Genomic DNA, 11,681 nt, shown 5'->3' on the forward strand with positions numbered 1-11,681 from the left:
TTTGTCCCTCCTATAGCTCCTTCTTCTTGCGGTCTCTGTTCCTCCTCCTCCTCCTCCTCCTCTTCTTCTAAGTCCTCTTCTTCCTCCGCGCCCATCTCTTTTCCAAATTTAGCCAAAAAATCTTCCACCTTAAATAAAGATGTTATCCGATACCTTTTCGTCGGAAAAATAAAAGTGACCCCCTCTGGAAGGAGCAAACTATATTGTACGTCATTTTCCCTCAGAAGTGATGTCAATTTGATGTATCCTTTTCTTTTTTCTCTTACCCTCCAAGGGGCTTCCTTCCAGACTTTTATTTCCTTCCCATCCATCTTCAATGGTGTTGCATTTACATCTTTCAAGATTTTATCTCTAATAATACTGCTGCCAAACCGAATTTGTACTTCCCTTGGAGTTTTCATTCGTCTCGCATATGCTGAATTTCTCATGAATACTTAATCAAACTCCTTTAGGATCTCTTCATCTTCCACATGCATATAATCTAATAAAATCTTAGCCATTTTTCTGACAATATCTTCATCTTTTTCCTCAAGAATATTCTGGAATCTCAGTACATATGCTGCTTTATCGACTTGAAGCCTAATCAACTCTTGTTTGTATTCCTCTTGCTTCAAATCAAGTCTTCTTGTTTCTTCTTCAATCTTTTTCATCTTGGAGTCCATCTTTTCTGTTTTCTCCTTCAATTCTAAAATTTGTTTTATATTTTCTGAAATGAGTGTTTGTATTGCTTGTAGAATACTCTCAATTTTTCTCTTATTTGTTCCATATTTGTTTCCACTTTCTTAATTGAAATTTTTATAGGATCCACAGCTTCGGCTACGGAGAGTTGCACAAGTGATTGTAGCTCCTTTTGTGCAGGGGCTGAAAATTTAGATATTGTAACCCCTCCTGCCCCTGGTGATGAATGGGGTGTTTTAACCCGCGTAGTTTTAACGTTAGTTTGGGTTGCAAGAGGGAGATTGCTATTCTAAAGATGGTGCAATGAAGCTGAAAATTATTTATCCAAGGACACCCTGTGAGTACATGCTTATAGGATGCAAGTGCTCAAATTCAGGAGTCTCAAGTCTAGAACAGCCCAAATGACTCTATACACTGGCCCATCCTGATTCCCAGTCGATAAGACCTACATGAAAATGTGCAAGTAAAATTTCATTTCTGATCTGAAATCAAATCATATGAATATTTTCATATGTCACAAAACCAGACTTTACTGATTGTCTCTATAGTTTTGTGGATCAATTTGTATGTGTAAAGCAAATAAACACAAAGCATATGTGAACCAGGTATTCTTGAGACAATAGAGACATCTCCAAAGAAGCAAAAAGAGAACTGAACCTCAAACTGGAAAGAGGTTGAAGAATTTATCAAAGTACAATGCCCGGTGCAGTTAAACAAGTATGACTTCTTCAAGGGCTGTAATTGTATTTACCCTTACTTCAAAAAGCTGCTGTCTCTTGAGTTCTGTTCTCAAAATAACTTGTGACATTTGGACACTTTTTAATATCAGTGTTGTGACTACTTCATGTGGAAAAATTTTGGTCCTGAAATTTTATTTAGTCACTTGTAAACTGAACTTTTACAGGGAAGTTAATGGATATGCTAAAATGGGCTAGAAATATCTTAAATGCCCAAATAAATGTGGTGGGTACCACAAGCCCTTCAGATATAATACAGAAAGAGAAAAAGAGAAAAACAGGTTGCTTACCAGTAACTGGTGATCTTCGAGTGGTCATCTGTGCATTCACACCAATGGGATCTAGTGCGCCTGCGCTGGATCTGCCGGTGCCTAGCAAGTTCTCTAAAAGGATTTTCGTGCCTGGCCCAACTGAGCATGCCCAGGAGCCCCAGTGAGCATGCCCAGAAGGGCAGGCATCTCCCTCCCCCCCAGGGGCCCCTGATGTGCGGAAATAAGTATCCGCATGCAGGGGGCACCTTGGCTATTAGATATATAGATGTCAACAGATGTGGAACTCTGTGCAGTGAAGTTACTGTTGTTGTTATTTATTTCCAAGGTGTCTCGGGACCCAAAAGATATTTGGATCATGGCTTGTGGGTGGGGGCCATTTAGGGGTCTGACTAGATGATAACGCTAAACACGAGTTGATTTGGGGAATGCCCGGTGCAGTTAAACAAGTATGACTTCTTCAAGGGCTGTAATTGTATTTACCCTTACTTCAAAAAGCTGCTGTCTCTTGAGTTCTGGTTCTCAAAATAACTTGTGACATTTGGACACTTTTTAATATCAGTGTTGTGACTACTTCATGTGGAAAAATTTTGGTCCTGAAATTTTATTTAGTCACTTGTAAACTGAACTTTTACAGGGAAGTTAATGGATATGCTAAAATGGGCTAGAAATATCTTAAATGCCCAAATAAATGTGGTGGGTACCACAAGCCCTTCGTGTGAAGCACAGAGACCACGAAGAAGATCAAATACTTATACCAAAGAGGTCTGAGTATAACTGCTTCACTTATCTGAATGGTGTGACACAGGAAAAGTCTGGTAAGACATCAAACACATACCTGGAAGTGAAGCTATCAGAAGAAATCAAAGTTGCCCCAGAATGAATGTCTGACTGATCAGCAAGATTTCAGGACACAGACTTTTTTGGAAAGGGGTACCCATCCCAAAACAAATTATTGTAAATATTTCAACAGTGTAAATGTGTAAGGTTTACTCATATTTACTATAAATGTGTTTTCGGGGGGGGGAACACCACCAGATATTTGCAGGTAGAAGAAACATACATTTTTTATTTAAAACTTGCAACACTTACTTGTAGCTCATTGTCCTTTTCTTTCTGTTTGATCCATGTTTTACCTTGTGTCTGTGGATCTATCAAAAGAGGGTATCTTGTTGCCTTAGTGACAATAATGCCATTTTGAACTGAAAGTTCATCTCCTGGAAGCCCTTGTAGGTTCCATTCACTAATCTAGATATTGAGAAGAAGTCATTGCCTGAGTAAATAATACTTAATTACTTAGAAAAAAGAGTAAGAGTTCAGTAGCGCCTTAAAGACTAACAAAATTTATGGTAGGGTATGAGCTTTTGTGAATCACTGGTCACTTCTTCAGATACATGAAGAAGTGAGCAGTGACTCACGAAAGATCAAATCCTACCACAAATTATGTTAGTCTTTAAGGTGCTACTGAACTCTTACTCTTTTCTGCTGCTACAAATATGACTACCCATCTTGATCTAACAGAATTATTTGTTTTTCAGGTGTATATTTAAAGATGTAATGAACACAATGACAATAATTTGCAGTGAAACAACAGCCATCTTGATCACAGCACAAAGGAAAGATAGACCTACCTTTTATCAGCTTTGATATTTTTAAGGTCTTTAGCCATAACAACTACTTTGGGTCTGAAAATGTTATCCTAAATTATCCTTAAATCCAGGCTAAATTATCCTTAAATAGCCTGTGGGCACATTTGTAATTCTGACATAGCATGGTGGGTGCAGCAAAAAAAGGAGGTAGAGACACAGGAGGCAGAGCCAGCCAAAAAATGATTGTCCCAGCTTAACTTCATAACACAGTGAAGATACTTGTGCTGTGGTGGCAGCTGCTGCCAAAACATTTTTTAAAAATCTGCACAGCCAATTAGATCTTCAATCGTCAGTCAGAAACCTTGCTGTGCAGAAGCCCTACTGACCCTTCTCACTTCCTAAAAACACTTGGTGGGCACCAGAAAAGGTGTCAGTGGGTGCCATGGTGCTCATGGGCACCACGTTGGGGACCCCTGCTTAAAGCAATAGTGCCCTGTAGGTTTAACATCTGGATATCTCAGTTCTGAAAAGCTGATTGATGAGCTACCATATCCTCAAGCCAGAAAAACCACCATTGTAAGACCACAGTAGAGCTCTATAACTCCACTCATTGTCTCTACTCATATTCATATCTCTCATGTACACATGTACACATCTACGTGTAACTATGTATACCAAGGTCTATGTGTCCATTTATTCTATGCACTCTCCCTCTATATACAGCCATAAAAACACACAGTCTGGCTTCTATCCCTTATTTTTCTTTCTCTCCCCCATACTTAAACAGGAGCCCCATCAACATAGATCATGGTAACTTGACACACATCCTTTTCACAAGGATTGGAAGTTTTATTATAGTGCCCTGAACAGGCCACTTTTGAAAACTGGTGAGTTTTAAAATTAAATTGTGATGTATCAGGTGGACTCTTTGCACCTGAATAACAGATTACTAAAGAATTGCCATTTATTGACTTAATCTTAGTGTACAGCTGAAAATGTATTTGCTTATAAACAGTGTTGTTCTTGCTGTAAAAACAGCCCCCTCTAAACACCCAACTACAGTGATACTAAATTTTATGCCAAATGATATTATTGTTCATTTTTAAAATGCCATAGAGTTTGGGGCTCTTTTATATACAAGGTTTAAGAATTACTGTGTTTAATTATTTTTCATAAGGTTAAATTTATAGCAAATCATAAATGGCAATACACTGCAAAATTATCTGCTACAAGGTCAGAAGTGTTTTATTATATGAAGACAGCTATAGCCATTTCCATGATAACAGCAGTTAGCAAAATTACTCCTGTGATCATAGAAACACTCTCTGTGTCCTAGTCCTCTCAATGTACATTAATTTACATGTAGGCTTGTTTGCATGTGTCGTGATCTGGGCTGTGCCACCAGAGGCCTACTAGGCCCAGGGAGCCTGGCTAGCAGTAGGTAAGGCTGGGCCTACAACTCCCAGAAGCCCCTGAGAGGTTTTGGAGCCAAAATTGACCAATAGGAAAAGAGAAGGGCTTGGAATAAAAGATCTGGAGCAGCAGGAAAAGCTGTTCTTCTTCCCAGAGGGCAGAGCCAGAAGGAAGGCTGCTGCAGGGAAGAAACCCTCATCCTGAGGGAAGGGTGAGTAGTCTAAGGCCACTGCAGATAGTGAACTAGGGACAGTATATTTAGACGCGTAAGGGCATTTGATTTATTTTATTTTCACCCACTTACTGTTATTCTGCACCTTGTTGTTTGACCTCCTATAAAATAAACCTTTTCCTTGTACTCTGCCTAGTCCTCACGCCTACTATTCAGTCAAAAGGGAAATCTTGGGAGGGTGCTCTAGGCCTTCTCAAGGGATCCTAAGTCCAGAGTGGTGGCAGCGTCAGGTGACACCCCACCTGAGCCGTGACAGCATGTATACAATTACTTTAAAATCACCCACAGGTTTCTGTGTGTGAACTATCCTTAAGTCAGGGATGGACTCAATGGTTTGGATCTTGCCTAAACTCTGTCCACAGAATTGTGATCTCCTTCTCTTCCTCCTCCCACTGCAGCCCTACATCTCCCCAATGCTGCTCCTTGGGGACAGGAGACCACCCAGAAATAGCTTTGGTTCATGGTCTGCCAAGGGAGGGGAGGATCAGCAATCATTGCCCCCCTTGTGCAATGGACATTGTAAGCAGGGTCCAGCCCAATAAGAACTTTGTACATGTTGTGTGCTACATACTGAACAGTTTTCTCTTATAGAGGTATAAGAAACAGTAATGACTACATATGTATTTCATGTAACTCTTCCTTCTACTTTAAGATACATTTCTGGAAATTCGTAAGATGACAATTGTGAAGAAACTATGGGTTGGATTCTGTGACTCTATTCTAGTAATGGTAGAATGGATTTTATTAGGTGCCTTTAGGAACTCTCATGACAAATTGTACAGGACTCTAAAGATAATAAAAAGCACTTTGAAGTGGGACTAGAAACACATTGTCAGCCTGTGTAATTCTTTCAAAAATGGCAAGACACAGAGAACCTGACATCACTCAGCAATCTTGCTGCAGCATTCTGTCCCAACTAACGCTTCACAGAAAGCCCCGCAACAGTGCATTGCAATAATCGGACTCCAATGTGATCCCATAATTTGCCCCAGAACTCTTCAGGCAGGGGTCTTTCTATTACAGTTTTATTCCCCTGCCTCCAAGGAGCTCAAGGTGATATAAACAGTACTTCCCTCCTCCATTCTATCCTCACAACAATCCTGTGAGGTAGATAAAAAGTGACTGACCCATAGTAGAGTGGGGATTTATTTATTTATGAAAAGTTTTATATACTGCCTGTCTTTGCTAACAGCTTAAAACCAAGTCTCCTCAGTCTTAATCCAACACTCTAATCTCTATGCAACAGCAGTTCTCAGTCCTGTCTTCTTGTCCTCTTTAATATACCATGCACACTGTTCTATAATAAATAACTATAGATAGCAATCAGTAGTAATTGTAATATTTACTGCTTCTAACCTGAAGCGTGGAACAAACAAACTTTAGTGAATGCTGTGCAACTCTTGCAACAATGGAACTTAAAAGGCTTGCTGCCCCAGGGTTCAGGTCTCACTGGTTTCCCCTCACATTTTCCCTCCATGCACCCGCTCACAGAACACTCAGGATCCTATTTTCATTACAGGAATAGCAATCACGTTTAGCAAGGCTTTATATAAACTATGTTCCAGTGCTTGACTAAAGAGATGGTATTGTTCAAATAAGTTAGAGACAAGTTGATACCACTTATAATTTACACACTAAACATCAATAAAAATTAGAGTCACAAAAAATTAACAGAAATTAAGACCTACCGTAGGCGGATCCACCAACATTGAAATTAGGTTCAGGTTTTCAGTAAAAGGGATCTTCCTGGCTCTCATCTCTGCCTCCCATAAATCTTTAAGCAAAAGATTTCTGAATATCTGATTAAAAGGGCCACAGTATGACAGGAACCCTGTGCACAGTAAAACATCTCCGACAAGTCTAAAAAAATAATGAATATGCTAATGAGTTTTCAGTTTATGTGGTACAACCATTTTTTAAGCATGACATCTGTTTTACTTATGAGTTTTAAAACTGGAAATATGTATTAAAACCACATGACTGACTGTTTAAGCAGATGAAATATCTGCTAGCACTAACCCTTGTTTCAGTGAGCTGACTCAATAGAAGTCAGGATACCAGAGTACCTTAATCATCAGCATCACTGATTTATACTGCAGGCAGAAAGCAAAGAAAAACCACTGGAACTGAGGGACCATTACACGAGACACCAGATGTGAGTCAGGTTGGGATTCCCTGAATTGACTCTCAGTCAGACGTTCAAGAGGGGTCTCACCTTAAGAGCAATGAGAGTGCAATGGGAAGCAGGGAGGCTGAAACCTCTTCTCATGACACTCCCCAACTCGGGAAAATGGCCTCCTCCCAAACGTTTTTAAAGTGAAACACTTCTTAAACATCTAACTGAGTCAAGTCAGGGAAACCTGGCCTGACTCATGTCAGGGGCCTTGTGTAATGAGAGCCTGAGACAATTTGGAAGTAATGCTCGTGCTCCTAGCTACCAAAAGGAAGAAGGGACTCTAAAAGAAAAAATGAATGTCTATATTAGTGTAAGAAAAAGAACACAGTTGGAGTCCAGCGGCACCTTTAAGACCAGCAAAATTTCATTCATGGTATAAGCTTTTGTGTGCATGCACACTTTTTCAGATAAATTGAAATGGTCGTAAAAGTGCCACTGGACTTGAACTTTGGTCTGCTGCTTCAGTCTAAGATTAGGTGCCTTTAGTGTAAATCTATATTAGTGTAAATGAATCAGGAATTTAATACATTGAGTGTATTAAAAGGTTAACATTATTCATCTTGAATTAGTGGGCTGGATTCAGAGTGGAAGGGGCTTGCACTAAGTCATACTTAATCCCCATTTGCGTTTCTGATTGCACAAGATACTGTGCAACCAATTTCTAGGCACTAAAATACTTAGGAAGGAAAGTACTAGGTGTTGTACAAAATCAAGCAGAGAGTGTCAGTATCAAAGTCAAGCATTTTAAGTACCATTTCAGCAAGTGAAGCATTTTAAGTACCATTGGAGCCAAAATGTGTCACTTTTAGAAAGACACTAAGCTTTAAAATGAATGTTGCCCTGTTACTTGGCATATATAATGCTGTACCTGTTTATCTGGGCTCGGAACTCTTTACTTTGTTGGGTCCATCTAATTTTCTCTCCACTCAAGCCATCTATAAGTGTAGAGGCTGCCTGCATCTTATTTCTGCACATTTCTGCATCATTCAAAAGGTCCTGAAATGAAGAAATCACACATGACATTACACTTTTCAAATGAGCATCCTGATAGCTCTTCTGCACTTACCGGTACTTCTTTAAAGCAAATACATGTTTTAAGGCCTGTATAGCACAAATTATATTTGCTAGTTTGGAGCTGAAATATAATATAGCATTTTCAACACATGGCTGATAACAAATATTCTTAACTACTGGTTCTCTTCAGTTTCTGGCCTTTCCAGAAACAGCAATAGGTCTAGGACCCTTACAGTGCCATCTTAAGCACAGTCACACCCTTCTAAGTCCATTATAACACTGCTTAGGATGGCACTGAAAGTGGCCAAAGATTCAAGACCCCATCAAGTGTTGGGTCTTCCCATTCCTTCTAGGTCAAAATACAGCAATCATGACAGAGTGATACAAGAACAATGGCAGGTGAAAAGAAGCAAAGATGGCTATCATCATCCATGTACTAGTTTCATGTAGTGGTACAGAATTATGGCCAGAACACTCTCTCTCTCTCTCTCTCTCTCTCTCTCTCTCTCTCTCTCTCTCTCTCTCACACACACACACACACACACACACACACACTAAAGAGGAAAGACAAGATAGTAGCATGTAAGACTCCCCTTGAGGACAAGAAAAGCAAAAATGTACCAGTTAATACAGCATAAATCACCACATTGGCCCCATACCCCGTCACCTCTTGGAGGAAAGCCACAGTAATAGACCTCCAGTGAACCTATTCCAAATATTCAGGAAGGTGCAGGGGTGAAGCCAACTGAGAAAGCAGGGGAGATATGGGGAGTGTGAGGAGGGACTTCCAGCTAGAACTGACAGATGCTTCCCTCCTCTTTCAGATTTTAACATCAATAATCAATGAATTTATAATAGTAAGACATATAAAGTACTGAGAACAAATTTTCCATAAACAACAGGTAGAAATTCACTGGTAAAGTTGAATATAGGTAGAAATCCACAGGTGGAGTTTTTCCACAAACAATTTGTAATAAATTCAAAAAAGTCCTTGATCTGTTGTACAATTTCTACCTGTATTCAACTTTACCAGTGAATTTCTACCTGTTGTTTATGGAAAATTTGTTCTGAGTACTTTATATGTCTTACTATTATAAATTCATTGATTATTGGTGTTAAAATTTGGGCACATCCATTTTTTTCTTGTTTTCATATATTGCTGTGCCACTGCTTTTCATCTTGTATCCCTCCTGTTTCAGGGCCAGAAGACCTGAGCACACTAGCAGAAGTGTCAACAGACTGTGAAGATAGTCAGAAGTAAGAAGGCATGGCATGTAAACTTGTCAGAACAACAAATTAACCCCTTTGGATCCCTATTCAGCCTCGAGAGGAAGGACAAAGAATGCCTGAGGCAGTGGACGTCCGACCATTTCAGCCTCCCTTGGTCATACTGTCCTACTTAATGGCCCCTCGGTGATACAGAAATCTGCACAGCACTCTTTGGCAAATTGGGTTCTTATTGATCACCTAGTTGCACCCACAGGAGGCATTCTGGACTCCCATGAATTGGTCTGCCATTTTATTGTAGTGATTTTAATCTGTTTTAAACTGTATGTTTTAGCATTCTTATTATGATGTTATTTTTTGCAATAGTGTTGTGATACAACTGTTGTGACCACCCTGAGCCCACTTGTGGGGGAGGGAAAGAAAGAAAGAAAGAAAGAAAGAAAGAAAGAAAGAAAGAAAGAAAGAAAGAAAGAAAGAAAGAAAGAAAGAAAGAGAGAGAGAGAGAGAGAGAGAGAGAGAGAAAGAAAGAAAGAAAGAAAGAAAGAAAGAAAGAAAGAAAGAAAGAAAAGCCAATGAGTAACTCTCACTGTCAACTGTATCCCTTTCCTTTTTATTTCCCCATTTTTGTATTTCATTAAAATGTAGGAATCACAAGGGAGAAATGAAGCCTACGCAGGTAGGACCTCAAGAGCTTTGTCTCCACGGAATAATATAAGGGATTCCATTGAAGCTCCTTCTGGTGATGGTCAGCTAAATCGTAGTTGTTCTGTTTCTCTGCCATTTATTTGTTTGTTTGTTAAAACATTTATATCCCACACTTCTTTGTTGTTCAAAGCAGCCTACAATGAGTGAATGTTTTCAGTTAAAACCAATAAGAAAAGAGCAAGCCCCATATATCTCCCCCCTCCTTCCCCTAAAAGATGTCTACGATTCAAACCCCTACAAAAGCCCTGGCAAATGGGCAGGCCTGGCAGCACCTCCTGAAGATTTCCAAGGAAGGGACCCCCCCTCATTAGTTCAGGGAGCCCATTCAACAGAACCAGAGCCATAATGGAAGGCCCAGGCTCTGGTCAGTGCCAGACAGGCCACCTAAAATGGTGGGATAGCCAACAGATGGCTGCGTGACAAGCCTAGCTGGAGCAAAGGGACATGTGGAAAGAGATGGTCCTTCAGATATGTAGCTCCAGATCATAACCAGCACCTTGAATTAAACTTGGAAAAAGACTGGCAGCCAATGTAGCTGATTCAAAACGGGCAAAATACGTTCCCAGCCACTAGCTCCTGACAATAGTTGGCTGCCAAATTCTGGACCAGTTGTAGTTTCCTGGCAGCCCCACATAGAACATGTCGTAGTAATCGAACTGTGAGGTTACAGAAGCATGGGTCAGCATGGCCTGATTGGCTGAGTCTAGGTAAGGAGACAGTTGGTGAAGCAGATGCAACTGATAGGTGTTCCTGGCCACCATGCTAACCTAGTTTTCAAACAGCAAGGCAGGGTTCACAAGCACCCCAAGCTCTTAACCTGCTCTGAAAAAGCCAACATCACTCCATCTAGGACAAGTGGATTCAGACCCTCTAGAATACCAGCATATCTGGATTTTGCTTCAGCTTTCCACAACTTTGCCCCAAAGGGAAAAGTTCTACATAACATAGTAACTACCTAGGTAACCATAGTCAAGATTTGTCTTAATGAGCAAGAAACATTTCACTTAATGCTATTTTGAAGAAATTAAGTGCATATAGTAAAAACAAAGTTATGCTTTACAAAATGATCTATTTTACCATCTTCTCCTTCATAGCTGCATCAAATTTTGCTTGCACTTTATCCAGTTCTGCTTGTTTCTCATCTAATAATGCCTGAGCCTTTCCTAATTCTGCATTTGCTATTTTCAAACGTCCCTCTTGTTTTGCCAAGTTGGTCTGAAATGAAAAATGAGGCAATAATAGCTTTTCAGAACTTGGTTATTTCTTTTACAACTGTTTGTAAGTTTTTTTTTCTATTAGAGCTATTAAAAACAGAGAAACAAACCAAAACTTGTATTAGCTAGATTAATACCAGCTAGCTAACAGGAAACGGTCTCCCAAAAAGGTTTACACTCAGAAAAGGCCTACTTGATTTTGTTCTGCCTGGCAATCAAAAGAAGCACTAAGAGTAGAGTTGCCAGTGTCCAGGTGGCACCTTGAGATCTCCTGCTATCACAACTGATCTCTAGATGACCAAGATCAGTTCCCCTGGAGAAAAGGGCTGCTCTGGAGGGTGGACTCTAAGGCATTATACCCTGCTGGCAAAGTATTTGGATCTGGGATTTTTTGGAAATCCCAATCCCCCCCCCCCCGGGACGGTTT

The 11,681-nt window shown here is 40.0% G+C and overlaps 1 protein-coding gene across 1 annotated transcript in view; it reads right to left on the bottom strand.

The window, feature by feature from the left end:
* DNAH8 (dynein, axonemal, heavy chain 8) overlaps positions 1 to 11,681 on the bottom strand; it is a 262,658-nt gene that overhangs the window by 66,523 nt on the left and 184,454 nt on the right. Inside the window, exons 71-74 of the mRNA XM_015422004.1 lie at positions 11,118 to 11,255; positions 7,963 to 8,090; positions 6,607 to 6,778; positions 2,777 to 2,932 (exon numbers count right to left, since the gene is read on the bottom strand). Coding sequence (XP_015277490.1) covers positions 2,777 to 2,932; positions 6,607 to 6,778; positions 7,963 to 8,090; positions 11,118 to 11,255 — 594 coding nt within the window. The remainder of the gene's footprint in view (positions 1 to 2,776; positions 2,933 to 6,606; positions 6,779 to 7,962; positions 8,091 to 11,117; positions 11,256 to 11,681) is intronic.

The sequence above is a fragment of the Gekko japonicus genome, unplaced genomic scaffold (genome assembly GCF_001447785.1).
Source record: "Gekko japonicus isolate JY-2015 unplaced genomic scaffold, Gekko_japonicus_V1.1 scaffold960, whole genome shotgun sequence".
NCBI classification, from domain to species: domain Eukaryota; kingdom Metazoa; phylum Chordata; class Lepidosauria; order Squamata; family Gekkonidae; genus Gekko; species Gekko japonicus.